The following is a 27962-nucleotide window of genomic DNA, read 5'->3' as shown; positions in this document are numbered from 1 at the left end:
CGGCTCGCTCTTGCGCGCCTCGGCCTCGCGGCTCGAGGTGCTGTTGGGCCTGGCGCTCTCCACGACGGGGGTCCGCACGTAGGGCGACGGCACCCGGGCCAGCTGCTTGGCCTCTTCGCCCACGGCTCGCCCCTCGTGGCCGTGGCCGTCCTTCTCGGGCAGGTGGCCCTCCTTCGCCTTGTGCTCGTCGGCGGTCAGGTCCTTGCGGGATTCCGAGTGGTCTCTCTCCCTCTCTTTGGATTTGTCTTTCTCGCGAGCCTCAGTGTTCAAATGACCCCTGATCTGTTCAGTGGAGCTACGGTTATGTCCCAGGGTGCTCACCGGGAGGATAGGTGCTGGTGAAGGGTGGCTGGAGTGTCTTTTCTCAACGCTTTCCCTGAGGAAGAGAGAGGGAAACAGAGAAGCAAATGAAACGGGCCGGCCGGCCTGGCGCAGGGCTGCCGATGAAATGGTGGTGTGAGAAGGACAGGCTCGGGTCTGCTTCCCGTGGTCACGGAGGCCGCCAGATGTGCCCTGCAGATCCAGCCACCTCATCCTACTCACCTCGATTTTAGAGGAAGCTTTGCGGGGGTGAAGTGCTAGGGATGACGGGGGTGGGAGGGCCTCAGGGGGAAAGAATTCTCTCCATATGTGAGATTCGCTGCCTCCAGCAAGACCACAGACGAAGAGCTTTCGGCAAGTGGACGTGGACCAACGTGGTCAGTAACGGTGACGCGACAATACAGCCCGCCTGTCTGCAGTCCTAGGATCACAGCGTTAAGAGCTAGGTGGGCTCGAGCAGCCCGAACGCGAAGACAACCCTCCTTCCAGCTCTGCGATACCGAGCCAGAGGGAGGAAGGGTCTCGTGTGAACGTGCCAGGAGCTTCAATCTCCTGACACCAGGAAGAGTGACCCGTCTCAGGGTAAAGGACGCAGATTCAGGGCCTCCTCCGGGATGCAGCACGTGAGGGGGCTCTGAAGTTCGGGGCTCGTGGGCTGCGAACAGTGCTTCTGCCTCAGGAAGGACAAGAAGGCCATAATCGGAGGAGAAGACGGAGGAAAGCCAGTAGGAAAAGAGGGGTCCCCAGGCTGCAGGGGACAAATGGAGAACAAAATTTTAAGAGCATCCGGGAATGGAAATGTGGAAGAAGAAACTTAGGGACCTGTGTGGGATGGGGGCTGAAGCATCTGGGGCAGAAGATCCCGAGTGCGGAAGGACAACAAGGCAGACGGCGGGAGGGAAGACAGGACCGGGCACACCGGGCCGAGGTGAGGAGCGAGGCGCCTCGTTGGCTCGGCAGCTCACAACGCGAGAGAATCAAGGACGGTGCCCCTACAGATCTGGTTTCTAGCCAACATGCAAGGCTAAGAGGGGCGTCTTCAAAAGGTAAGAATAAGAAAGAGTGGGTTTTATTAAGTTTCCGGACTGGAATCCAAAGGCCATTTTGACTCCGTCAAGAAAGATGTGAAAAGGTCTGCGGCCACACCGTCTTCTCGTCTTGGACGGAGTGCCCAAAGAGAGCTCCCGGCCCAGGCTAGGCCCGCCTCACATGATGACACGCCGTAATGGTCCTCCCACTGGCTAAGAGAGTTTTAACATACTGTCTGGAAGGAAAAATGTGTCTTTCTCTTTTATAAGAGAGCAATCAGTTAGAAGGATGACCTACAAGGAATACATACTAATCTGACACATTTAGAGTCTGCGGAGTGGAGTTCTTTTAAATCTCGAGTGAGCGTGTGCGTGCACACAGACGCCCCATACACAGAAAGAGGAATGGAAGACTGGGATCATATTTGAAACCTAAGCACCCAAAGGAGCGTGTTATTAGGGATTTTCTGTCAAACATATCTTGTCTTTCCCCTGCTTAGCAGTTTGTTCAAAAGGAAAATCGCCTACAGAAAGAAAACAGAAAGGGACGCTCGCTTAAGAACGCCTAGGACATTCTTCGGTGAAAACACGCTAAGCCATTTTCCTCTTTTAGGCGATTCCTTTTATAGGCATGGGTTACCAAGTACAGAGCTAAAAAAACGGTTAGTCAAATTAATTAACCCACTGGCGAAACAGAACCCGCACGAGAAACGCTGGCCGATGTGCTTCCGCACCTAGGTTCGCCAAATTTTATCCGTCCTCTGTGAGCCCAGGATTGGAGTTTGAACAAAATCTGAGAAAAATATGATGAGACAATGCAAACGTGAATTTTCTAGAAGCAAACAAAAAGAAAGAGAGAGGGAGAGAGAGAGAGGAAAAAAAAAACCTACGGATGATTTAATGGACTGCACGAACTTGAAAGCAAATATGGTACTGATTCATGCTGTGTGTGTTCGGCCCAGAGCTCCAGCTCGCTGTCTCGGAGAGAAAGATTTCTGTTCGGACATACTATCGCTCGCGGGGACTTCGGAGGGTCTACGGGCGGGTCTGGGTCTGGGTCGGGACGTTCTGGCTGCGCTGCGGTCATAGCCTACGGTGCTGGCGGGGCACTACGGGGCCGAGGGGGTGCGCTCGGGGCCTGCGGGGCCGGCCCGGGCCGAGCGCGGAGCGGAGGCCACACGGCCAGCCGGAGCACGAGGCTGGGACGGGGCGGGGGGACGGCCGTCCTGGGCACACGGCGGGCTTCCCCAGTGGGACTCGAGAACGGGTTCTTTCCGTACCTTTCTTTGTCATCTTTACTAACAGATGAGTCTCGTTTATCTACATCTCTATCTCTGTCATGAGCTGCAGCGGACGCGCTACGCTCCAGCTCCCCTGGCTTCAGCCAGGGCGGAGGGGTCGGGAACGACGGAGGCGTTCGGTGTAGCCGGTTCCAGGGTTCGTGAGGGTTGCTAAAGTTCTGCACACTGGGGCCATCCTTGTGGCCGAACATTGAGTTGGGTGCTGAAATGGTGAAGTGGAGAACAAAAAGGTTTAAGAGAAATTATATAATCTGCCGTAATGAAGGTACTTACCAAAAAACTTTTAACAGCACTCAGAGTTAAAATGAATACATATTATGGGGAGCTGGAAAAGGAAAGGAGATTAACAGATGCATTAGAGGAGCGCTTGTCCTACACTCGAGAGGTAGCTCACAGCTTTTGTGCTTTAACCAAAGGCGACGGGGCGGGGGGGGGTGGATTCAAGAGGACAGGGACCAGACAGGTGTCAAGAGCATTGAATCGAACACGTCTGGTGCATGCAAAAGTCCTCAGCATGCAGAAGGGGGTATCTCGTGGGGTGACTCGGATGAACAAGGCTCACTGAAGAGGCACGTTCAAGCTCATCCTCGACCCACAACCCCGCTAACGGGACCGCCACTCTTCCCACAGCGTTAGCAGATGGAAACAGGTGTCATCAAGCCCGGAGGGGGCCTTGACCTAAGCAGACAGGTAAGGTCTCTGCGCGGGACGGAACCGCCTGGAGACCATGGTCTATGGACGGCATGAAAGAAAATGGGTTGAGTATTCAGTGACTCAAAAATGAGCAGGTGTTAGACCTCTTTCCCCACTCGAGGTACTTTTTAGTAGAAAATGACATGATCCTCCCAGATTATGGCGAGTACGAGATGCTGCCCACTCGGGGCCAGCCTCAGCCTGGTACTGTTTCCCTGCTATTTTTGGTTGAGTTTTCTCAGTGCCACGAATGCCCAAGGTGAGGTGAATGGAACAGTGGGTTCCCCTCCACTGGGAGCTGTAGCTACAGTCCTGGGGGGGTAGGGATGGAATATGGCTGAAGACTGAGCCTAAGCGACTTTCTGGAGTTCAGTCAGTGACATCACCTCTCCTGACGCTCAGTAACACACAGCAACAGCGGGCTTCCCTTGCCTTCCCCGTCAAAGCACCCTCCCCCCTGGCTTCCCTGCCAACGCCTTCTTTTCCGGATATAACCTAATCTGTGTCCCACGAGGATAGTTTCCTTTTCGCTAGAAAGGTCTTGAGCCATAGACAGATCAGAGGAGATACACAGTCCAAGGCAGATTTTTAAAAAGTCAGAGGTACTCACTAACTGAAGGATTTCCCAGTCCCCCGAAGGCATTGCCACCAACCGCTGCGAGGCCAGTGAACGTAGACGGACGGTTAAAAGGCTCTGCAAAGAGATCGGGAAGAAGGAAACGGTTGCAGGACTGGGCTGAGCGAGGAGCGTGAGAGCTTCCCAGGAGTGGGAAGGCGATGTGGGACCCCTGTCCTCTCTACACTCAGACCCAATCTGTCCCTGACCGTGCAGAAGGTTTCACTGTGCGATTAGCAAACTATTCACAGGAGCTGTTTTTTCCAGAACGGTGCATTTTGCCCCACTCCTCTTGTGCCAGGTAGAGAGTATCGCTCAAGCCACAGTGTCCTAAGAGGCCCTCCTGCCCTGTCCTCCCTATGAGAGAGGAAAGTACTCTGTAGGCTCTACGAGAACCAATCAGAGGACATCTTAAGCTAAGTCCCCCAGTGACGAAATTGTGAAGGGGCATCCGTGCAGACACCCCGTGGTCGTGTGAACCGTTGCATACACCTGCTTGTACGCTCGCAGAAGATATCCAGTAAATAGAGGCCACAAATAAAGCGTGCACCCTTGCTAGGAAAAGATGGATTCACAGTGAAACGTGAGGGGATTATGAAATAGCACGTAACGTCTCCTCGTAACATCATCTTCTCCTTCCTTCCACCTCCCGGATGCGCCCTGGGACAGGCGGTGGGAGTTCACCACCTTGCCCCAGTGGGCAGCAATGGCTCCTTCCCACTGCGCCATTGGTCACCTCAGACGGGAACACGACTGAGCACGCATCCACTACTATAAGACTGTGGTATAAGAACTGCGAAATCCTGAAGACGGGTGGCAGGCGTTCCAACTTCTCCACGAACGCCATCATCGCCCTAAGTAGTCACCGAGGTGTCTAGGACGACGGCCAACTTGCCCCGAAGTGCAGCGGGCCCGTGGCAAACCGAGGCTTTTCTGAGACACACATGTCATTTCCCATCACCGGTGGGAACTCACCCAGGTGAGCGGCAGGGTTGAGGAAGTTGCTGTGATGGGGGGGTGGCCCAAAAGGGGTCCCGGTTGGGTGTGCAGCACCTAGAAAGCCAAATATGACAGAATCAGTTCTTCCAGAAAGCCAGCTCCTGCACGCAGCTGGCTCCTAGCTGCCTAAGGGCCCCATGAGGAGGGGAGAGAATACGTTAAAACACGGATGAGGCCGAAGTCCACCCAGGCCACACAGCGGGAGACGGCATGTTTTAGGGTAGGGAGCAGAAAAGAAGGCTTGCCCTTCTTCCAAGCTGGGCTGGCCACCACCCAAGAGCAGTTATTCCTTTGGCAAGACGTGGACACACAGTATTAGAAGCATGGAGAAATATCGCAAGGGGGGGCGATTCTATAACCAGGTAAGTTAGAGGCTCAAATGCCAAGGCACAAAGTGTTAAGCAAGGTTCTTCACTGAGGGGCTTGCTGGAGCCGCCAGGACGTTCCTGGGCTCACTCGTTCTCCGAAAGGGGAACATTTGGCCACAGGATACTTTCTTCACACAACACGTTAGGGGGCAAGTCTTTCACTTTGAGAAACACTGATCTGGAAACTACATTTTATCATCCTCGGCTCAGGAGTGGCCGTCACAGAGCGGCACGTCTGGGCGGCCCGGCTCTGGGCCCTGCGGAGCCCCTTCCCAGAGAAGCGTGTTGGTTGTCACGGGCCCATCCGGAAGGCCCGGCCCTACGAGACCCATGACCGTGTGCTGCGTCAGGTTATGGGCGATGAAGTCCTCCAAGCAGCTCTCCAGCTTCGGTGCCAGGAAAAGCCCCTTTATCCCTACATTTGTGGACACCGACCAATCTGCTATCGGCCTCTATCAGCCCGCTGGGGCCCTCTGTGCCAGCTCAGTGGTCTTCTTTCCTTTGGTATCCCCATCGTCCACATCTCCTCCACTGTTTCAGATTCTGCCTTACACAACAAGGAGCCACACTGTCCTTGTCCCGGAGGAAGGCGGGAAAGGAGAGAGGGAGAGAAGGAGAGAGACAGGGTGCGTGCCTGGGAAGCAGGATGGTATTTGCAAGAGCTGAGGGCATCCGACCGGCTCGTTATGCTGCAGCCGGGAGCGGGGGAGACACGCTCTTGGGCAGCAGGCTCGGCTCCGGAGACCAGACTGGCCGGGCTCCGCTGAAGGAGCCCCCTGAGCTTGTGTCAGGCACGAATTCCCCACAGGAAGCTGGAAAGTAGCTGAACTGAACACATGGGTGTGAATTATTCACACCGGTTCAAAGTTTCACCAAATTACCATTTGGGGGCAAAATCCAATATTGCTTCTGTTGAAAAAGATGACCTTCTGGAATGGAGGCAGGGCCTCAATGAACGGACTAACAACTACTCCAGTCTCTTGCACGGAGCCCTACAAACAAGTACAGAGTCCCTCAGGAAAGCGGATTAAATGGAGGACTGCGGTCCCTCCCAACACCCTGCGACCTCAATTTTGTTCTGATCGCTGTTCCCTGCACTCCAAGGCCTTGGTGGGGCCTCGGGTGTGGAGGAAGCCACAGAGCAAGGGGGGTCTGTCACGGCCGCGGGCTCCCAGAATTGGAAGGCGCCCGAGGCGCGATCCTCTGGGCCTCGGACGGTGGCTTCGGCTCCGCCCGGGCGGTGCAGGAAGGGTGCTTCATCTCTACCAGAAGAACACAGCCCAGCGTGTCCGTTAGGTGCTGAGAGTGTTGCCAGCAGACTAAACTCCGGCCGCACACTGTGCAGTACGAGCTAATTAATGCTCCGGTGAACATCGGCGCTTCCCTCAGCCCCAGGCCCCCAGGGGCGCCTTGCGGTTCCAGAATTATTGAGGCAAAAGCGGCCAATTCATCCGCTTGGCTCAAACGGAAGCCGGGGAGAAATCTCTCTATTTCTCTCCAAAAATTGCTCTTCACGAAGCTCCGTCTCAGAGCCTAGGTGCCATGGTAACAAAGCTTTCAAACATGTCCCTAGACAGATCTGACAAACACCTGAGACCTTCGCAAATTCCATCCACCCTCAGGGGTGATTGACTTGCTGTGGCAACAAGGCCCATTATCATGACGATTTCCCCGCAACGGGGGAGTCTCCCTCCCGAATGGAAGAGGCTTAGGTCCACCAAAAACGAGTCCTGGATAAAAACCTGGGAGAGGCAGCAGGCAGGATGTGAAACTTGTTCCCTAAGGACCAGAAACAGGGAGCCCTGTGAATATTTACGTCCAGAAGAATAGACTCTACTCAGCACGGGGGCTATGCACTTCTGAAGCTCGTCCCTGGGACCAGCGCGGCACGGCCAGAGAGCTTCGGACAGGGAACCTGATACCAAAGGCAGTGTTCCTGCTTCCTGGGAGTCCTTAGGGCCACTGCCCCTTGTGTGTATGTACCTGGAGCGGAAAGGGGTGGCTATGTGACACTGCGACCCCCCCTCCCCCGTTCCCACCGCTCCTGCTAGGGCATATCTATGAGGCGTTCGGGAATGTGTATTCTCGAAGGTTAGCGAACAGACCCCTTACGTGTCTGTACCCTGCCTGTCCTGCAACTTTTCTGCATCAGTACGACCAGCCAGGCCAATACCACTCCGTTTTGTAGCAGAGAAAACCAGCCACCCACGGACTGACCCTCCCCATCACAGACCATACCACCAGCAACTCTCTTAATTCTGCTGTCTTCATCCTCAGACTCTCGGGAAAACAGCACGACCGAGCACCACGGTGCAGAGTGACTGAGTGCTCTGTGGGCACCAAAAGTAGGGACAACCACATCCTTATACAGTTCCTGGCACCGTTTCCTATCGATGTGCCCTTGTAAGCTTTCTGATCTTTTTCAACAGCATTTGACATGCTTGTGAGTTATACTGGTTTAATACAGAAGCAAATAATGAGCCGAAGCAATAGGAGTCCCCAAAGAGAAAGATGATCTTTTTTCCTTCTTTAATGAAAGAGGGCATATCAATGAAAAGGGGTCCATCTCCCTAGATGTGCTGATGTTGCCCTGCTGGCTAGCATAAATTGCAATTTTTTTTTTTAAGGGAGGGATCGAGCGGCAGCCCCAGAGCACAAACCTCATTTATTCAGCTACCTGCGAACTCGATTTCTCAGCTCTTCCCTGGCGCTCTGAACTCACCAGCGGCGGAGAACAAAGTTGAAGGCCGGGCCAGGTCGTGGGGGTGGTGGATGGCTCCAAAGAGGCTGGGGCCCGGGGGGCGGCTCAGGAACTCGGGTTTCAGTCCGAAGTCCAGCTTATGTGGGTCTGACTGCATCTGTTTCTAAAGCAGCAAGGGGGGGAAAGAAAAGATGAGACCCCAAGAGGAACGGCAGCAAAGGAAGCTATCAGTGAAGAGGCAGAGACCGCGAGAGGAGAACTCTGTGAATGGCACTCTGGGGCTCGGCGCTGGTCAGGTTCAAGTTTGCAAGTGCTGTGAGAAGAGCGGCCCACACGCCATTTTTCCCTCGCAGGCCAGAAAAGCAGGTCAACCCACGAGGGGCCAGTGGTGCCTGCCACTGGACGGTACCTGCGTGCGGTCTCTGAGGTTGTATGGCTTGAGGAGTAAAACCACATCCTACTTATTCAAACCACCCCCGCCCCCGATGTAGTTTATTAGTTGCTGTAATGGCCCATTTTGGCAAGTTTTTAAATGATAGTATTTTAAAGCTCATTTTATTAGGAATTGCACATGAATAATCTGCTGTGTAAATGAATTGTTAATGACTCTTTGCTGTGCTCGAATAGATCACAGTACATCAGTAACTGGAAATGATGAAGACATTTGCATGCCGACAAGCTAATTTTCCAATGATCATTGTTACATCTTAAAAAAAAAAAAGGCCAAAAACAAACAGAAACAAATAGGGATCTTCATTTAACGCATGGGGTCCTTTCCCTGCCTCTGCCCCACGACTACCCAAGGAAGAGATCATGGGCCCAGCCCAGTGAGCCATCAAGAACTTCTCTTGCTCTGAAGTGCTTGGCATCAGCAGCCGTGGCCCTATTTCCCTCCATTTATATATAATCTCCCCTCAAGCTACTGCCTCGAAGGCTGTGGAGACTAGCTTGTAATTTCCTCCCTTCCCTACCCTGGCATCATTCTTGAGGCCAGCAGCCCTCTGGAACATGGATGTCCCACGATAACTCTCAGCCACCTTCTCTCCGAATCTCACGCCTCCCCAGACTAGCTCCCCTCCCTTGGCCACACCTCTCCACCTACTGGGCTCCCATTCTTCACGGCCCTTTGCCTGTTTCTGACTCACTTGCCCAATCTCTGAGCCTTGCCTGATGCTTACCGTCCGTTGGGGCCCGTGCCACCTCAAACTCTGTCAAACTGCCCCGAAGATGTCCCTGTCCCACTCTGTACAAGGAAGTCAACAAGGAGGCATCTGGGCTAGCCTGTGTGGGCATCAGACACCAGAGAAGTCTGCCACTCCCTCCTTGCGGAAGGCCGCCATTCCGCTCATTCACCATGCCCATTCCAAACGAAACCAGCCCGATCACTCCAAGCTGGAAGCAATACCCCTTGGAAGCAGATGGCACGCTCACGGTTTTTTTATGCACACACGGATAAGCTCACCGACGACCGCTGAGCAACCAGAGGCCAGGACAGATGAGTGCCCTCTGAGCCTGGTACAGTAAGTAATCTGCAGGTGGTAGGTTCCCTCAAGAACTACTTGGGGGAAGGGCACTACAAGAATGAGGAAATGAACATTACGGAGAAAGGGGACAATGTAATTTCTGCTCAAATCCACAGGGAACACGCTCGTCCAAGCTCCACTATAAAGTAATAGCCAAACCCCAAACCAAAGCTTCTAATTCACTATCAATCTATAAAAATCTTCTCAGTGCCTCCTTTAATTTGGTTGCCAAATTATTTAGTGCTAATATTGCATGGTACACAGCACAGTTCCATTAACCACAACTTAGGTCCATGAAGCAAAATGGAGCTTGGGGATTACAAAGAGTTTGCTGGGAAGGGAGGATGAGAAACCATCTCGTGTGCGAGAGGTCTTCCTAATTGAATTGAGATAATGAAACTTTTCGTCACCGGGGACACCTTCATGGAAAAGAAGTTGCTAAAGTGGCATATACAACATCCTTCGTTGCTTTTAAGCAAAGGAGCTACAAGGAGGACGTGTCTTACCTACCGTTCCGCCAAGCACATCATCCAGAACAAAAAGTGAATTGAACTTAAGCATCAAAATCTAGTTCGCCCTTCGAGCACACATACTTGCTAACGAAGCTAAACCATGAGGTTTCTAATTAAACCTCGCCTAACAAAGTAAAAGTGAGCAAAACCCACTGACGGGATGTTAGGAGAAAGAGCAGGCACTCGGCACCAAAGCACAATATCTTAGTGACTTTATTTACTGAGGCTGGTTTTTATTTATTTTTATTTTTTAAGATTTATTTAATTGAGAGAGACAGAGCGGGCACGCACGTGTGTGTGCACGCAACCGTGGGGGGGGGTGGGGGGGAAAGAGAGGGAGAAGCAGGCTCCCTGCTGAGTGGAGAGCCCGCTCTGGGGTTCATGGGGCTCAATCCCAGGACTCTGGGATTATGACCTGAGCTGAAGGCAGACACTTCCCAGACTGAGCCACCCAGGCATCTCTAACTAGGTTTTTTTTTTTAAAAAAAAATCACGTAATCATTAAAAAACAAAACATTTCTGTGATGACCAGCTCTCCTTTATTTATCGGATTCTTTTCTTAAGCTCATAATGGCTCCCAAATGCTGTTAGCCCTAAATGCTTGTTTGTGGAAAAAAATGGTTGAACTTATCGGAATTACTTGATTGGTTGTTTTCTCCCATTCTTTCTTGGTAAATATCCAGACGGTAAAATCTGGGCTTGTCAGTTACTTTGGTCCCTAAGTCAACCAGTAGAAGGTGACTCTTCTGGTCATCTGCAGAAGGACCTTGACTATTCCCCGCTGTGTCGCAAACGCCTGGTAAAGCCCGGACCGTATTCATCTTTATGATGAAAATACAGATGGAAGTTTAAGCAAAGTAATCTGCAGACAGATAGGGTAACGGGTCAGAGTGGTTCTAGCAGGTACTGAGGGAACTCTGACCTCTGTCACTGGTTATCGAGAAGACTAATGGGCGTATTGAAAGGTCGCTATAACACTATTTCTAGAAGAGATTTCTCCCTAATACGCATTGCTGATAGGAGCTCAGAAACATCACACAGGGTCAGCTTTTCAACGTCACACAACGAAAAGAACGCACCGATTCTTACAGAAACGACAACTTTCATGTATAGCTCTTCCCAGACACTACGCGTTTTCCATATAAACACTTGGTTGCTATAATTAGATTATCAAAACCTTTTTTACACCCCTCCCCACCAGGATTTAATCTATATTTAAGCTCTTTGGATCAATACGATGACAAAATCGTCTAAAAAGATAAAACATCAGGGAGTTATCAGTTTATTTCTGTTTTATCATTTTGCGGGTGGTTTCCCTAATTAATAGGAAGGTTTCCCAATAGTGTTTCCAAGAGAAACTGGATCCTTCCTGCCAGGGGGTCTGTTTAAATGTATCCTCTGGGTGGCACAGCGGTTAAGCGTCTGCCTTCAGCTCAGGGCGTGATCCCGGCGTTATGGGATCGAGCCCCACATCAGGCTCCTATGCTATGGGTCTGCTTCTTCCTCTCCCACTCCCCCTGTTTGTGTTCCCTCTCTCGCTGGCTATCTCTCTCTCTCTGTCAAATAAATAAATAAAATCTTAAAAAAAAAATAAATAAATGTCTCCTCTGTCAGGGGATCACACGCCCGCAGGACCCCGTCACCCCCACTTTCCCATCCCCCGCCGGAGAAGGACACGAGACTGACCTTGACTTTCTGTTGGTGGTGGTAGATCTGCCAGGCGATGTGAACATGCATGGCACACCACTTCCCTGGTTTCTGGAACGAGAAAGAGCAATGCGGTCAGAAGGAAGACCTTGCAGAGAAAACCATCTCCAACTTCTGCAAAGCTTTTCAGCGGCTTTGGGCTGCAAAGGCGCTTTTACACGGAACAAGAGTGCTCAGTGCCCCCCAGCCCCTCTCAGCCTGGGCCCACGGGAGCCCCAGCTGGCGGCCACTGTGCCCCAAACCCTACTTGACGGGGACCTCCCCAGTTACCAGGGACAAGATGGCAAAAGCCTGAGCCCCACTTTGTGCCTCTTCTTTCTTTTCTGGTGCCAGCTGGCAGACCTGGGAGAGTGGGAAGCCCTACTTAACGAATACGGCCATGCCACGATGCAAATCGGCTGTTCAGAGGAGCTAATTAGTGAGTGCCTGGGAATCGGCTCAAAACAAGAGAGGCCACAGAAGAACCCGTGTAGCCTTCCCCCAACGCTGTTTTGTCCTAACCCCCAGAGCAGAACAAAGAAATTCACATTTTTCCTGGAGCCCAGTTCCCACAAGTGCTTCGCTAAGAGTCAACGACCTATGCGTGCTGGTGGGTGCCGTTCGTTCCCAAGCAGAAAAAGGACAAAGGAGAGCGCTCATCCCTGCCTATGCTCTGGGTCCACCTGTGTCTCTCGTGATCCGTTCACGTCTTGCTCTCCGGGCACAGGAGTAACTGTGTGAGCTGTCTTACCACCCGGAGAGAGGGGGCCACCTCGTTCCAGTCCGTTTGTATTCTTGCTGTGTAACCTACTCATTCGCTCCAAACGTGCGCTCGGTAACTATAGGATGCGGGAGAAGAGACACTGCCCCAGTCCTACATCGGCAGAGGGCGGACACTTCTGGTTTCTACGTTAAGGAGCTGTTCGTGAAACATACACTTCAGCCCAAGTCTGGGTCAGTTCTCTCGTAATGAAATTCTGGGTCATCGGAAATCACCTACGAGATGCCACAGTCCTCCTTTGCTTCTCTTTGGAGAAACTGAATTATCTGATTATACGCGCCAGGAGTGGGTTAAGGACAGCAGGACATCTCTCCATCCATCTTCCAACAGACCATCCATCATTCACAGCCACTCCCCCTACCAAGTAAGTCAGCCTTGTACTCAGAGGTCACCTTTTGGCCACTCTCCAGACCACTCAAGACATTAGCAAACTAAAGCCTATAGTAGCCCTCTTCTGCACCGGAGGAATAGGTCGGATGGCCGTGAAGGTCAATACCACTTACTGCAGCCACAGCCAGGATAAACAGACCCATATAGAGAGAGATGTATATAACTGTGCATCTATCCATCTATTATCTATCTATCTATCTATCTATCTATCTATCTATCTATCATCTATCTCTGCTAGGTGCAGAAAAGACAGGAGAACTCGGTGAAATTCTAATTTCTGTCCGTAGCCTCAGTCCTCCTCCATATGTCCCCCTACTTGTCAAGCCTTTTAGCAGCACTGCCAACTAGAGACTCTGACTCAGTTGAATGTTTTATCTCTTTGCTTTCCCTCAACGGCCTGGCTTCCTCCAACACTCCAAGCAACACACTTTCGGCCGTTTTCAACCACACTACCTGAAAAACCCAGCCACTGTCATCCCACCATTTTATTCCAACGTTTCTATGGCCTGTTTCCTTGTAATGGATTTGTATTTTTAACCCGCAGGGAGTCACACAGAGGTTGCAAAACAGTTCTAGAAGAAGCTTTCTTACCCTTAACATAGGTCTGAAAGGATCTGTCAACTGTGAAGAGAAAATGACAACTTGGTTACATGCCTGTCACTCAAACAATTGCTCTAATTAACAAATTTGTAGTGCTTCATTAGGAGGGGAAATTAAAATGTTAGAATTTTACTTTTAAATGAAGCCCTTTTAGAGAATAATTAACCCATTTTCACACTATCAAAAGTGCCAAGTGTCCCCTCCCCCACTTCACAAGCCTGGGTACACCCACACTGACAAGCCCCCGACCAAGTTTAATCAAGAGCAGTTTGCCCTCTGGCAACATGGTTTGCTCACGTTACACATCTCAGGAGCCCCACTATCTCCGGCAGCCCTTCCCAGGCACACCGCACGGGTTCTAGGGGAGAACGGCCTCCAGACCGTAGACCGTAGACCTGTAAGGCTCGGCACCGACAGGGACCCGGGGAGAACTCGGCTGTCTTTGCCAACACGCTTAATTTGATGACTGCCCATGAACCAGCAGTTATGAGATATTTTTTAGACGTTCACTAACCATCAGAAAACTACTTACACAGTTGAGTCATTTTAAACTTCTACCTAACTCTGGTCCCCAATTTCTGACTGCCCTGACCCAGGGAAAAAGACAGTTACTGTCAGAAGGAATCATTTGTCCGCATTTAAACAAAGGCGAATGTAGGTAATGATCTACAGACGAGACTATCTATTATCGTAGAACTTCCGATTCTTTCCGAAGTCGGCAGACGTGGGCATTACGAACGGATGACAGAGGCAAAGCATGAGGGATATTTTACTTAGATCACAGGAGGACGCTTCCCGCATTAAAAGTAGAGGGCCAGGAGCGCTGTGCGGTGCAGTGACTTCCTGACCCCAGGAGAACAGGGAGAGGGTCCTGTGACTTCCAGGAAGAAAAGCGCTTTGTGCTTTTCCCTTCCAAACATTTTACAGCTTCTTCTGAGTGACAGAAATTTAAGGAGACATCGACAGACAAGATTGGTCGAACAGAAACTACACAAGCTACAAGCGTCCACTTCCTGAGCTTAGACCACAGGACATTTGTCTTCTCTCCCATGGCGAGCCACTCCCCTTGTGTCATTTAGCCACAGTGGAGCAGGGGAGATTTTTGTTTTCTCAGCATGACTGGCATCTTCTTCCACAAACTAGAAGGGACAGCTAAAACAGCAGCGGGGCGGAAGGAGGTGCGCGCCCCAGGCTGGCTGTCCCTAGGAAACAAACACCCCCTGGTGTTACCGGCGACCGAGCCTGACTTTCTACGTACCCTCGGGTCCTTTTGGAGCAGAGTGTGTGGGACTGTCCCGGGTCGAGCAGCCACATCGATAGGGTTGGATGTCTACAAATTAATTAGACCACAGCTTAGAAGGCATATAACACATGACCCGAAAAGCGAGATCTTTCTTTCGTTCTAAATTACAGGAGTCAAACGTTGATGTTGTTTGTTTGTTTCACTCTGGAATACAAGAGGTGACAGGTGCGTCTTCCCCAGTGATCACACATGCCCTTCAGGAGGTCCTGTTCTCTATGTTCTCAAAGGACCCCGACCAGAGTTTGCCCTGCCTAGGATAGGCATCAGAAAGCAGAGAGGGGGACCATGCCACATCTCAATGCCATGAAAAGGAAAGGACTGAAAAAAAAAGAAAAGAGAACACACGAAAACACTGCCCCCAAATCCTCATCTCCTTCCGAGTTAGGGATGGCCCTGTCGCGGTGTTTTCGCTTTATCACCGAGCATTCTGAGAGACGCTCGAGTGAACGTTGCTGCAATGTGTACTGCACCAGGTGCTTCTCATCAGAACGACTCAAAGTGTTTTGCAGACATTAAGCGAACTCGAAATTTTAACTGGCAGACAATAACAGGGAATTACGCTCGGTAATTACTCATTAGCAGTGGTGGAAATGGGACAAGAGGACCTAATTTAGGGACCGCACAGACCTACGATGAAATGATTTCTGCGGCGATGCAGCTTCATCTGTCCGATGCCGCCACCATTCTTAAATGTCATTCGTAACAATAACCTTATCTACGGGCTTCTGTCCTTTGAATTGACAGCAACAACAGGAAGCCGACTTCCCCGTCCACAGCCCTTACTTTCTAGGGGAGGAAAGGATTCAGAACGTTTTCCACCGGGTATTTCATTTAAGAAATCACTTCTGTGACTCCTCTCACCCCAGGAAGTTAACGCATGTGGGAAAAGAGCTCAAGTTTAGGCACCAAGCTTGCCTATAAGGAGAAGGGAAAAAAAAAAAAGAATGGAAGAAAGAAAAGCAATCAGCTGCGGTACAACTAACAATTAAGCTGGAGTTGTTAACAGCCTGATTTGCATACATATGAAGAACTCCGCTAATGAACTGCAATCTACATATTCAATCAGTAAGATGGCCTGGAAAGGCCTATTTCAACACCAAGAGAGACACTTTCTTGCCCAGATGTAGATTTCTGTGTGATTGGATAATTGTGAGTGAGGGAAATAGTCTAATTTATTAAATGACCTACCAGTCTGTTCGGGGAGGCACTAGAGATTTGGTGCAACCCAGAGGGGACAGACCAGGGTGGGAGGGGGTAGTGAACAGCAGCAGACCCCGGGAAGGGGCTGAAAAATCACCACTGGGTGCCCAGGGCCATCATTAAAGCCCCAGGTAGGGATCACCTGGCCTATAAGCCACAGTTCCCAGCAGGTAAATGTCATTTCTCAGGTGTAGCTGGTCCCACCCCTAAGGCTTTTAAATTTCTTTTCTTATTTCTAGCTTTGAGGCAACATGCCTTTGGAAATGCAAAATGCGCTCACATCCTGGGTGACTCTGGCCCCAAACTGGTGTTTTCTCTTAGAAAGGAGATGGGGAGGGAAAAGAAAAAAAAAAAAAAAAAAAAAAAAAAGCAAAGAAAGCCCAAATCACAGAGAACAAAATTTCCTACTTTAAAAATCTGCAAATGGTTACTGACATCACCGCCTTTTGCTTTTGTATAAAAATAAAGTGAGGGCTGTAATAAAGTCACATAAGGGGAGCTGTTCGGAGACTCACCCCTCAATACTGACCCTCGGAGACAACTCTAGCCCAAGCCGAGGAGAACACTGACGAGGTAGAAAAGGATTTTATTACTGTGAAGGGCAAACGGTTAGCTTCGTGCTAGGCTGTGAGTCTGGACCCTGGCAAGTGTGACCACGGCTGAGGGAAGGCTGAGGCAGGGCAGAGAGGGAACAGCAGTACACGAAAGGGCGGCAGGCTGCCCTCCACGTGCGGCAGAGCCCTTCTTTGCAGACACACAGGGCTAAGGAGCGGAAGGGGGGAGACGAGTGGAAGCAGCTTCCTTCGCGCAACCGGAAGGATGAACTTTTAGTTTGGAACAGTTCTGCTCCTTGCTACTCAGATCAATGGAGGCTCAGCTATGCATCTTTGCTAATAACATATATCTCAAGGACAAGTTGGTGCACACGAATCTGACACTCCGTACGTCTCCTGGCCAGAAGCTTATGTCCACAATACTGGTGGAAAAAGATATATATATATGTCTTCTGTATATAGTAAAGATTACAAGCAATCCTAGCTCAAGTGAGATTACAGGGGTAGCACAGACTGAAAATTAAATTTGGGCTGAGGTTTAAAACTCAAGGGGCTAGCAAAAAAAAAAAAAAAAAAAAAAAAAAAAAAAAAAAAAGAAAATACTCTCCCTCTAATCCCAATGGTCACTCTGGATTGGAAAAATGAGTCACTGGCAGGCGAGGGGATGTGGAACCCTCCCGCCTGCCTCACCTGAGGCTCTGCTTGTAAAGATGCTTGTGTGTTTTCACGGTCAGGTTGCTTACCTTCGGCTGAAACGCTCCTTGTAGTGAACCAAAAGGACCAGTGGGTGGAATCATAGGGGGGATGCCCGATACTGCAGGAGGGTAGGAATGGAAGAGCTGCGGCCAAAGACGGAGAGGGGAGAAAAAGATTTTAGTAGGAGGCAAATGATATCTTCCGATTCCCTTCCCATCAAACGACATCCACATTAGCAAGCCAGGTAATGCCAGTTTGATGCTATTAGTCAGGAAGCCATGATGAAATGATCACACAGATGGGCCATGAATGCTTAACTTAAAAAGTTAAAAGTAGTTCAGAATCAATCAGCCAACAAATGATGTCCCAAATGAGGACATCATTAGAAAGGGAGCTTTTCTAATTATTAATTGTTAAATCGGATAGAAGACCTAAATGGCTTGAGATGTTAATGTGCATCAAAAACAGGAGGGGTTGCTGAGCCAAATGAGATGTCCGGAAAATTACAAGTTAATTAGAAAAAGGGGGGGGGGGAAGAAAAATTAAGAAAAAGGAAGAAAAAGAAGCAAGTCTTTATGAGTTTCAGGATTTTATACCATTAAAACTCAATTAGTACTTTTAGATTTTTAATAGTTTGAGGAAATGAGAAAATATTCACAATCCTTGCTTCATTAGATTGTTCGAGAAGTGGTGGTTTCAGAGGACAATTTAATTGTCTCGTCTCAAATGATGACGAATATTTGTGGGAGGGTAAAATAAAACAACTCCGTGTACACTCACAATGAAGCTGTTTTTTTTCTGGAAGATGGACAAGCTCACTGGGGGCTGCTCAAGCCAAGCCCTTGATGGGGCTGACCACTCAGTGAAGGGAGAAGAATGATTCTGAATTAAGAATATGAATTTTCTGGAATTAACTAGTTTACAGAGGACACGATGGAGGAAAGAAATACACGGCCATACTGAAGACAAGGCAAACGCAGCCCTTCCTCCTCCTAAAACTCGAGTATTTCTGAGATCCCACTGCCCTGGTTCCATTCACTTCGATCAAACCACCACAGAGATAACAGGTCACGTCCCACCGTTACGGTGGTGTACTATGTCAAAAATACAATAACAGGGGCGCCTGGGTGGCACAGCGGTTAAGCGTCTGCCTTCAGCTTAGGGCGTGATCCCAGCGTTATGGGATCGAGCCCCACATCAGGCTCCTCCGCTATGAGCCTGCTTCTTCCTCTCCCACTCCCCCTGCTTGTGTTCCCTCTCTCGCTGGCTGTCTCTATCTCTGTCAAATAAATAAATAAAATCTTAAAAAAAAAAAAACTTAAAAAAAAATACAATAACAATGCAAGCTTCTCCCCATAACGACTTGACGTTGGCTATTTCTAGGTAAGGACTGAAATGCCTATTTCATAATCCTGTTTTCAGAGCACGTCCTTTTCGGTTGGTCTTCATTTCATTTTGCTCCCTTCAATGATGCAGCAAAGTTTTTCAGACTAATTGATATTGAACTAAATCCACTTGAACAGTGATTGCAAGCCAAGTGCCCTCATTTAAAACTACTTTTAAGTCTAAAATCGTGTTTTAGATACTTGAGTGCATTGCATCTTAATTCCCCTTATAACGTCCTAATCCCCAAAGCAGGAGAGACTAAGTGCTTCATATATTATCCACTATAACTAATAAAACGAAATAACTCTCCCACAGTACACTGTATAAAGCAGAGTAATTAAATACACACACTCAAATTTCTATGACTCTACCTCCAGGTGGGTCATATTTCCTTGAATGTTTTCAATAAAAAATGGGATATTTTCACCATTTTCCTTTTGCTGTAGTCCACTGCTGACCCCCTCAGAATACAGCTGACTATCTGTCCCCCCAACTTGATGAAATATCTTAAGTCCTTAAGTAATAAAACATAAACCTGGCAAAAATTCAGGCCTCTCGGCTGACTCTCCATCTTAAATCCAGGACCTTCTGTGGACTAAGCTTATAAAAAGGCACCACACATTTTGTCCTAGGGAGTACCTCCGAGCCACCTGTTGGGTACGCCGAACTTGCTTAGGAATGACTTTGTTAGCTGGTCCTTCATTTAAATCAGCAAATACCGACAAAGGGCAGAAATCTGCTGGTCATCAAGGATGGCACCATTCACAGGACAGCCCTAAAGTGGAGACCCCCGGGTCTACTGGATTTTGCACGTCCATCTAAAAAAATGCTTTTGTGGGGCACCTGGGTGGCTCAGCCAGTTAAACATCTGACTCTTGGTTTCAGCTCAGTTCATGATCTTGGGGTCCCGGGATCGAGCCCCACGTCGTGTCGGGCTCCGTGCTCAGCAGGGAGTCTGCTTGTCTCCCTCTCCCTCTGCCCCTTCCCCTGTTCCCTCTCTCTCTCTCTCAGATAAATATTTTAAAAACAAAGAAATAAAAGAAATACAAAACGCTTTTGGATCACAGCACTGAGCACAAAGTGTCAGAACAATGTGGGGCCCAGGCACTTGGATATACTCTCCTCTTCGTAAGGAGCCTTCCCCACGTTACATCAGCATGTCTCTGGGGGAACTCCGTCTTCACTGATTTCTAATACTTTGTAGTCTTGACTTCTCAGCTACACTCTGGACTGAGACACTGTCTAGTGATCTGATTGAAAGTATGAATGAATTCACAGGCTTTGCTGACTAAGGAGCACTTCTGTTCAAGCAAGCATAGCTGAGTATGGGGGACCGACATGCCTACAAGCAATTATTAATCTTCTTTCCTTCTGGTATCATTTAAAAAAGTAAAAATAAACCACTGAGCGAAGAGACTTGCAAAATTTCAGGTAAACATGATGCAGTATTCACTCCGTAATCAAAATATCATGGTAAGATGTTCAAGGTGTTTGTAGTTTTTAAAAAAATCCTCGTCTGCTATCTCTACTGAATCTGTGACTTAGGTTGGTACCAATTTAAGTTCGAGAACTGAACTCTTTAAGATGGGATAAAGCGAATATTTTTTTATATATAAAGAAGAATGAGTTTAAAGGGGAAAAATCCTAGATTTCCATATTAAGACCTTCTTTTATTAAAATGATATTTTTGTTTTTAGTTGTAACAGCTCAGGAGAACAATACCAGCCATGTGGGAGAGGGGTCGACGTTTTGTCAGGGGGAGATGAGAATCTGCTTTTTTGAGGCACTGAGGAGTCAAAAAAGACTGATGGCATTCTATTTGGAAGAAATCATTCAAGCAGAATTCTGGGAATTCTGCCTTAATGACGCTTCGGTTGATGACTGAAATCCTGGGATTTCGGAGTCTCCTGAAACCGTGGTGATTCCACGGCAGACACTCCACTTTGAGGCCAGATGCCTGGCTTCCAGTGTGGTTCACCTGCGCTTTCCAGTTTTAGGCACGCTAATGATCTTTTGATTCGGAAGACGATACTGCATCGTTACCAGAAGCAAACGTCACAAAAGCAAGCATCCAAAGTGACGAGGAGCAATGGGAATTCTTGCAAAGATGATTAAGGAAGGCTGCTAGTCATTTACTGATCTGTGGCAAGAGCACACAAATGGAAAAGCAGTTACATTGAATGGGTAGCATGGTAACAAGACTCACACTGTGCCGGTAGAATGGGTCAACTTTTGTAGGGTATTTGTCAAACTGTAAAGGGATCAAAGCAAAAGCTAGTTACTTAAAGAGTCTACATTTCTGTTCACTGCTTCAGCAGAGGCAGCCCTAAGTCAGCTTCTCTGTCATTAGCTGTCATCCGACTCCACAACCTCGCTGCATAGGAGGAACCCTTCTCGACTCCTGAGTTGCTCCGACAAGAAATGGAAAACCAAAGTGAGAACCCATGCGGTGCATTTAGGCCCTGGTCGCACGAGAGTGTCTTTCTGTCTAGTCTGTATTTAGAGACTGGCACAAACCAGACATCTCAACTGGAGAAAAGAGGCAGATTCAGATCAATCGGAGAGAAGTGAGCATTTGGTCTAATCCATGCAGAGATTCACCTTCCCTTTGGCAGAAAAACTGTACATTCAGCCACCTGCTGAGACGTTTTACACCCAAATGGAAAGGCATCTGGGTGAGGTCTTACAACTTTTCTTTTGAGCAGAAAAGAGTATACCGCTGCTTCCTCTAAATAACATCAGCTTCCTGGTGCCGTAACCCCCCTTAGTTAGATTTCATTTATTTGCGTAACAGCTGCCTCACGCTGCCAGAAACTCTTTTCCAAAATAATAGGCCCTTAAAAATATAGCTGTTGAGAAGTAGAATTCATCCAGAAAAAAGATATAGGATCTGTTACAGGAAAAAATTTTGGTCCCGAGGTCTCATTTCTAATATTCTCGTACATAAATTTAGAAAATAAACTTGAAAATCTATATTTTAAAAAATTAAGTTGAACAAAATACGAAGGGGGAGGGAGGAGAGGATACAAAGTTTGGTGGAGAGGGCACCTCTTAAAATCATAGAATTCAAATCCAGTCTCACCATGCCGATACTGAATCAAGTACTTCCTTAAATACTAAAAATTAAGTAAGGAAAACACCCTAATACTCACGGTGGCAGACAGGGCTCTACCTGAGAATATTAAGCACCCTAATATGGCACTATTCATCATAGTTCATAAGTTAAAAAAAAAAAAATTCCTAACTGGTTCCCCTGGCATATGCGAGACCCAGTCAAGACCAAGACCATGTCGTGCCAGTGGCACCTTCTACCTCAAGGCCAAGTTCTGCCCCCGGGGGCGCATGGCTCCCTGACCACTTGCTGACAGAGCAGGATACCAGCCTGGGGCACCGTGTCATGAAACACAAGAAAAACAGGCTTCGGAGAGCCACCTGAAAGAGCAGGGGCTCACGGACACGGTCCAGGTCTTTGGACGGCTCTCTCCCCTCCTCGGCCCCCCTCCTGACTGCCAGGATTCTACGAGCATTTATCCACTGTGACTTGGAGCGAAGCACGGACAGATAGCTTTTTGTAAGTGGTGGCCCTCCCCCACGATGCTCGAGGAGACAAATTACCCTTGAAGAAGTTATCTACCAATACCGGATGGGACTGCTTGGAAGGCATCGAGAACACCCTCCCCCCACACCCATGCACACGTGTAGTGCTAAGACAGAACTGTCCAGAAAGAAGTGCCTACCTGAGGCCCTGGGTTAGCGCTGCCTGGAGCAGGGCACATTCCCTCTTCCCCCGCCAAGACGGACAAGGCCGAGGGAGCCCCCTACATGGCCACCGCTCCCCATTCCATCTCCTGTGCCCCGACAGCCCATTCCACCCCAGCGTGCTGCATCAAAAAAAGAGTCGTGCTCTACTTATCCTCACATTTCTGCCTGGGGTACGCACCATGGGAGGTGCTGGCGTCGGCATGATGGCAGTGGGCGGGATGGCGTGGGGGAACGGCGTGAAGGTGTGCTGGTGCGTGTGCTGGTGCGTGTGCTGGTGCTGGTGCTGGTGCTGGTGGAACTCGGTCCGCAGGTAGGGCGGAGGGCCCAGGGAAGCCCCACGGTCAGCACTCTGAGAGGCCAAAAAACGTGTGTTCAGTTCCTGTCGCAAGATGTCTTGCTCTGGAAAAGAAGGGGAGGGAGAGGGTGACGCTTTTTGCCACAACAGGAATAGCCTTCGGGTCGGGACATCTGAGGACCTGACCAGACGGGGACAGGGCCAAGGGTGCCCCCGAAAGCCCCTGTGCCCCCAGACGGAAGGGGAGTACCGAACGGAGGATCCGGACACCCAGTCACAATCGAATTGTGTTCTTCTAGCCTCTCGGCTTTCGGGGACAGGCTCCAGGCCGAACAGCAGAGGTCCATTTTCAGCTGTTAGCATCCGCTCAGGGAGCCAGGGCGTGGGCAGTCACCCATCCAGGGCTCGGTTCCCTCATCTACCGTAGGGGCACAATAATATTGTCCATGGTGTGGGTTGTTTGGGGGGGGGGGTTCAAGGAATTAATATATTTAAGTGCTTAAGAACAGTGACTGCACCCCAGTCTGTGTGATCACGGCCGTGTTCTCGTGTCTTCTTCAACAAGGGGAAATTTCGGCAGTAGTAACATGGCTACGATGGACCCGAACTTGGGATCCTGGCCTGATCGATGCAGGTGAGGAGAAGAGGTGCTAATAGCTAACCCTTGATTTTGTTCACACTCAACACTCTGTACATGACAAGTGTATCTTCCCCTCGCAAGAAGGTAGAACGCCCCACTCACTGAAAACAAACCCTCACACCAGGATGGCACTTTCAGAGCCTGGAAAGGAACAGTCTCTGGGCCTGGCAAGGTTCCTGTCCCTCTCACGGGAGCCCAGGCGACAGGGCATCTACAGTCCGTGTTTGCCCACTCAGTGGGTGGAATCAGCTGGAAAAGCCTCCTGACTTCCAACGAACCGCTTGCCCCGGGCAGGGTCCGAGCCTCCCAGGTTGTGCGGGGTCGGCATGGTGCTGGGTCATTTTGGCTGAACTTTAGCCCACAGAGGGCTGGAGGAAGGTTACAAGAATACATCTAATAAAGCAGGAAATCGTCAAAAGAGAAAAACCCAGGCACGAGGGACAGCGCAGACAGTGCTGGGGCTGCCAGTGTGGCAGATGGGGGCTGGGGGGGGCGTGGGGGGCTCCTCCCTCCTACCTGAGTAAGTGCTTCCGGCCGGGTGTCCGGGGACCTGCAGACCCCCTGACGTCAGAGGTGGCGGAGGAGGCAAGGCCGTGGGAGGGGCAAACATATTGGGGTGATGTGAGTGTGCGGGGGGCTGGAGGGTGGGAGTGAAGCTGTGCAGGGGGCTATGGTTGGGCAGTGAGAGGGGGAAGGGGGAGGCCGAGGGGTGGTGAGAGATGTGAGGAGGGCCGGGCTGAGTCTTCGCCGGAGTGCTGCTTCTGCTACTGCTGTGGCAGCAACCACCAAAAAAAAAAAAAAAAAAAAAAAAAGGAAGAAGAAAGGAAAAAAGGTAAGCAATTTATTTTCTTAAAAAAAAAAAATCCTATCTCCTTGCCCAAAGCCATTCAACACTTTCTCTGGCTCCTTCCTGTTTACAGACCCTCCCCCTGAGCACACGAGAAGCTTCTGTTACCATCACAACCAAGGACCGCAGGACAGGAGCTCAGTGAGGCCCCAGGGCTACTGTGGGCTCGGGGTCCCGGCGGCGGCTTTGGCCAAAAACCCCGGTCCGCTCCCCGCTCTGCGGCCAAGTTCTCGTCTCTGCCCCTAGGAGCCCTGTGCCTTCCCACCCTCCACGAGCCACATGTCCTGCAATTTCCAGAGAGGAGCAAGAGAAATGGCTGATCACCCCCTCTGCCTGCGACCCCCTTCAACGAGGAAGCACAAGCGGCCTGGTCTGGGGCCCATGAACACGAACTTGGGGGCAGAACCCCAGCTAAGGCAGTTCCCTTTCCCCTGTCCTGGACTGGAAGGAGCAAGCCCTAGAATCCCCCAGTCACCAGGTTGTCACAAGGGAAGCAAAGCCACAAGAGTCCCGCGAGGTTAAAATGACCACCCCTGGGGCCATGCTTGGCCCCACACCCTGGGGTTTCTGTCTCCCTTTCCTTGGCAGTCCTCCCTCGGGCTACTCTGAAAACTTTCCTTTGTAGTTTGGCAAAGACAAGGCGGGAGAGAGCCTGGATCTCCACACGGGAGCTCCTCCTTCTCCAAACGCAACCTGCTTCTCATTCTCAGCCTCCCGGGCCGCCTTTGGAAGTCCATGGTAATGGCAAAACCAGCCAGAATACTCCCTGGTCCCCATCTTCCTGACTCTGGAGACGCAGGGAGATGAAGCATCTTCGAGTCGTCCTCCCTCGGAGGCAAATGGCCTCCCTTCTAAGATTCTCCTAACCCGGGTGCCCCTCAGTTCTTCTGCGCTGGTTCTCATGCACCCCGCCCCTTCCCTCGGCCCTCTCTCTGTCCTCCGGTCTCTGCCTCCCTGAGAACACGGCGACAGTGTTTGCAACAAGAAATGCCGGTCTCCTTGGGCACGCCTTCCCCGCTCCCACCTATAGAAGATGGCAAAAGTCCGGCCAGGAAAGCAGGCTGGCTCACCTTAAGCTGTTGAGGCTTAGGCTACTGCTGTTGTAGGCTGACAAGGGCTGGGAGAGGCTCTGGGACGAGGGGTGGGCCTGCACAGGCGGGAGGCTCTGATGGAGCAGCTGGGTGGGGGACTGCGGCCTCGGTGGCCTCTGCACTGGAGGCTGTGGGGCGGGCTGAAGCTGGGCCTCTGGGGGCGCCTGTGGTGGCTGTGTGCTTGGACGCGGGGGCTGAGGCGGGGCCTCTGTGCGCTGGACCAGGTCGGGGTCTGGAGAAGGAGCTCGGGGCTGGGGCTCCGCCTGGGGCTGGGGCAGCGGCTGAGGGACCTGAGGGCAGGGGTCTTTAAGCACCACGGGCTCAAAGATCGGCTCTTTGCAACAGTCCTGGCTCTTCTCCTGGCTTCTCTCTAGACCCGATATCTTGGGGACAATCGGCCCTGCATCCTGGCTGTCATGTTCGGGGAGCGCGCCAACACCTAACTCCGGATCTGTATGGGGGAGAGCAAAGACAAAATCACAGGCAATGACACGTGAGTGCGAAACACGGAGCAGAAAGCCAAGTCCAAGCCCAGATCCCATGGTCCCACCAACAAGGCACATGGCCTAGTGCCGCGTCCCGGCTTCCTGTCCTGACTTGACCGTGTGCGGGCCATGAGCACGCTGCAACCAGGGCCGACGGGCGATGGGCAAAGGCCAGCCGGCCACAGGAGGCTGCATTCCAGAAGGCGGCCTAGGCCCCCAGAGTCTGAAAATGCATGTTGACTTCAATCCTGACAAAGCCTTTTACGCAGCAAAATTAAGAAACAATAGCTGACGAGTTGATTTTTTCCCTTTTTAAAATACATCCAGTTCTTGAATATACAAAAGAGCGGTGTTTTCAAACAACGAGTGAAGCAAATGTTACTTAACCACACACAGATGTTTCTTCTTGGCCTCGCCTCTTCCCCCTTTCCACTCTGACTGATGAGACACACTTGACATTTACAGAAATAATTTTGTGTTTGGCAAGTGCTAAACTCTGGTCAAACGTCGGGCCTCCTCATGCTCACCAAGTGATCCTAGCAACATCTGAGATCCAAGGTGCAAACATGACTTCCAATCAATTTACAGCCAATGACACATGACGGACATTGTAAAGGGATCCCCCGCCCCTCCAGACCACTGGGTGCGATGCTGAATGCTGAAGCTAAGCCTGGATGTAAAATCTACGTGAAATTCCACAACCACGGGAAAAATGTAGTGAGTACATGCTCCTGTTATGAATTTAAAAGACAGGCTTCTCGGGGAGCCTGGGTGGTACAGTCGGTTAAGCGTCCGACTCTTGGTTTCGGCTCAGGTCACGATGATCTCACAGGGTGGTGGGATCGAGCCCTATGTCAGGCTCTGCGCTCAGCATGGAGTCTCCTTGAGATTCTCTCTCCCTCTGCCCCTTCCCACCCCGCTTGCGTGTGCGCTCTCTCTCTAAAATAAAATAAATAAAATCTTAAAAAAAAAACCAACAAAAAAAAAACTGTGCCCCTTTCCAAAGATCCACGCCACATCACAGACTGGTTGCTTGATTAGCCCATTAGTCCAACTCCATCAAATCCTCCAACAGAAGAATGAAAGACAAATATGCATTAACTAGAAAGGAAGGCCCCTATTGATGAGAAAGTATTTTTGTATACATCTGGGGGAGGGAGGATGACATCTTTCTCCATCTTTGTGCTAAGAAAGCCATTCTTTTATTCTCAGACAACTCACAAACAGGAAGAGAACAGATCACAGTAGTCTCTGAAATGAGGATGTGTTCCAGGCATTCCTCAAGAAACTACTCTGGGCATGATCTTTCTCTCCCAATCTCACTGTATCAAGTGTGAGAAATAGATGGCATTCTCCCTGGTCCTATCCATTTCTGTTGATGTTCTCTTGGGTACACCCACTTGCCATTCTTCTTTCCTGGAATTTGCATCAAAGCAACCCCATATTTTCACTGTCCTTTTGGTGAAAGAGATCAAACCTGTGACACGCACATAAAGCAGAAACAAGCTGGGTTTATAAACAAAGCACAGTTTTGGCTAACGTGACCTTGGCTTTCTTCATGCCTCATAGAACAACCTGGAACAAATGCACTGACAGCATGCAAAGACAGTGCCCTCTTTGCATGTTTCGGCTCCAAGGATAAAGCGTCCAATAAGGCCCTGGTGAGAAGTAATGCCAGACTGCTGGCATCCCACTCACACGTATTTCCATCCAGTGCTGTCCTTCAGAACCTTTGTGGGAAGATTTTTGCTTGTGATAAGCTGAGATTTTATGAATTCCCAAAACCTTAGTTTCTAGCTTGAGGGCTGAGAACATGAAGATTCTTGATGTGGACAGACCCCCATGCAGCCCAAACTGCTGAATCATGAAAGAAGACCCTTTATCTGCAGACGCCCACACCCAGAGGTTCTCGCCTGGCTTCTCTTTCAATGCTTTTGCTATCATTTCCACAAGATGACCATAGCCAGCACTTACATGAGCTCAGTGAGCTCCCCAGGGGTCCCACAATGCCAGAGGGTTAGTTAGGTTTGGGGCAGAAGCACTAACACCCCAGACATCCTAACCGCACAGAATGCAAGAGATTCTCCTCAGTGAGAGGTTCTGCATGCATAACTCAGATGCTAATGTAGGATTATTATGCTATAATGGCAGGAACACATTTCTATCCTTTGGAAGCGCTTTGCT

The 27962-nt window shown here is 50.1% G+C and overlaps 1 protein-coding gene across 1 annotated transcript in view; it reads right to left on the bottom strand.

Annotated features, from left to right (window-relative positions):
* AUTS2 (activator of transcription and developmental regulator AUTS2) overlaps window positions 1-27962 on the bottom strand; it is a 1108719-nt gene that overhangs the window by 4112 nt on the left and 1076645 nt on the right. The window contains exons 7-18 of the mRNA XM_040634983.1: window positions 25273-25744; window positions 23872-24125; window positions 22599-22819; window positions 20865-20909; window positions 17320-17415; window positions 14778-14849; window positions 13511-13540; window positions 11749-11820; window positions 8049-8190; window positions 4935-5012; window positions 3954-4037; window positions 2630-2852 (exon numbers count right to left, since the gene is read on the bottom strand). Of these exons, the coding sequence (XP_040490917.1) occupies window positions 2630-2852; window positions 3954-4037; window positions 4935-5012; window positions 8049-8190; window positions 11749-11820; window positions 13511-13540; window positions 14778-14849; window positions 17320-17415; window positions 20865-20909; window positions 22599-22819; window positions 23872-24125; window positions 25273-25744 (1789 nt within the window). The remainder of the gene's footprint in view (window positions 1-2629; window positions 2853-3953; window positions 4038-4934; window positions 5013-8048; window positions 8191-11748; window positions 11821-13510; window positions 13541-14777; window positions 14850-17319; window positions 17416-20864; window positions 20910-22598; window positions 22820-23871; window positions 24126-25272; window positions 25745-27962) is intronic.

The sequence above is a fragment of the Ursus maritimus genome, unplaced genomic scaffold (genome assembly GCF_017311325.1).
Source record: "Ursus maritimus isolate PB19 unplaced genomic scaffold, ASM1731132v1 scaffold_2, whole genome shotgun sequence".
Lineage (NCBI taxonomy): Eukaryota > Metazoa > Chordata > Mammalia > Carnivora > Ursidae > Ursus > Ursus maritimus.
Note: the sequence above shows the minus strand (reverse complement) of the source record. Positions and strands in the feature narration are given on the sequence as shown.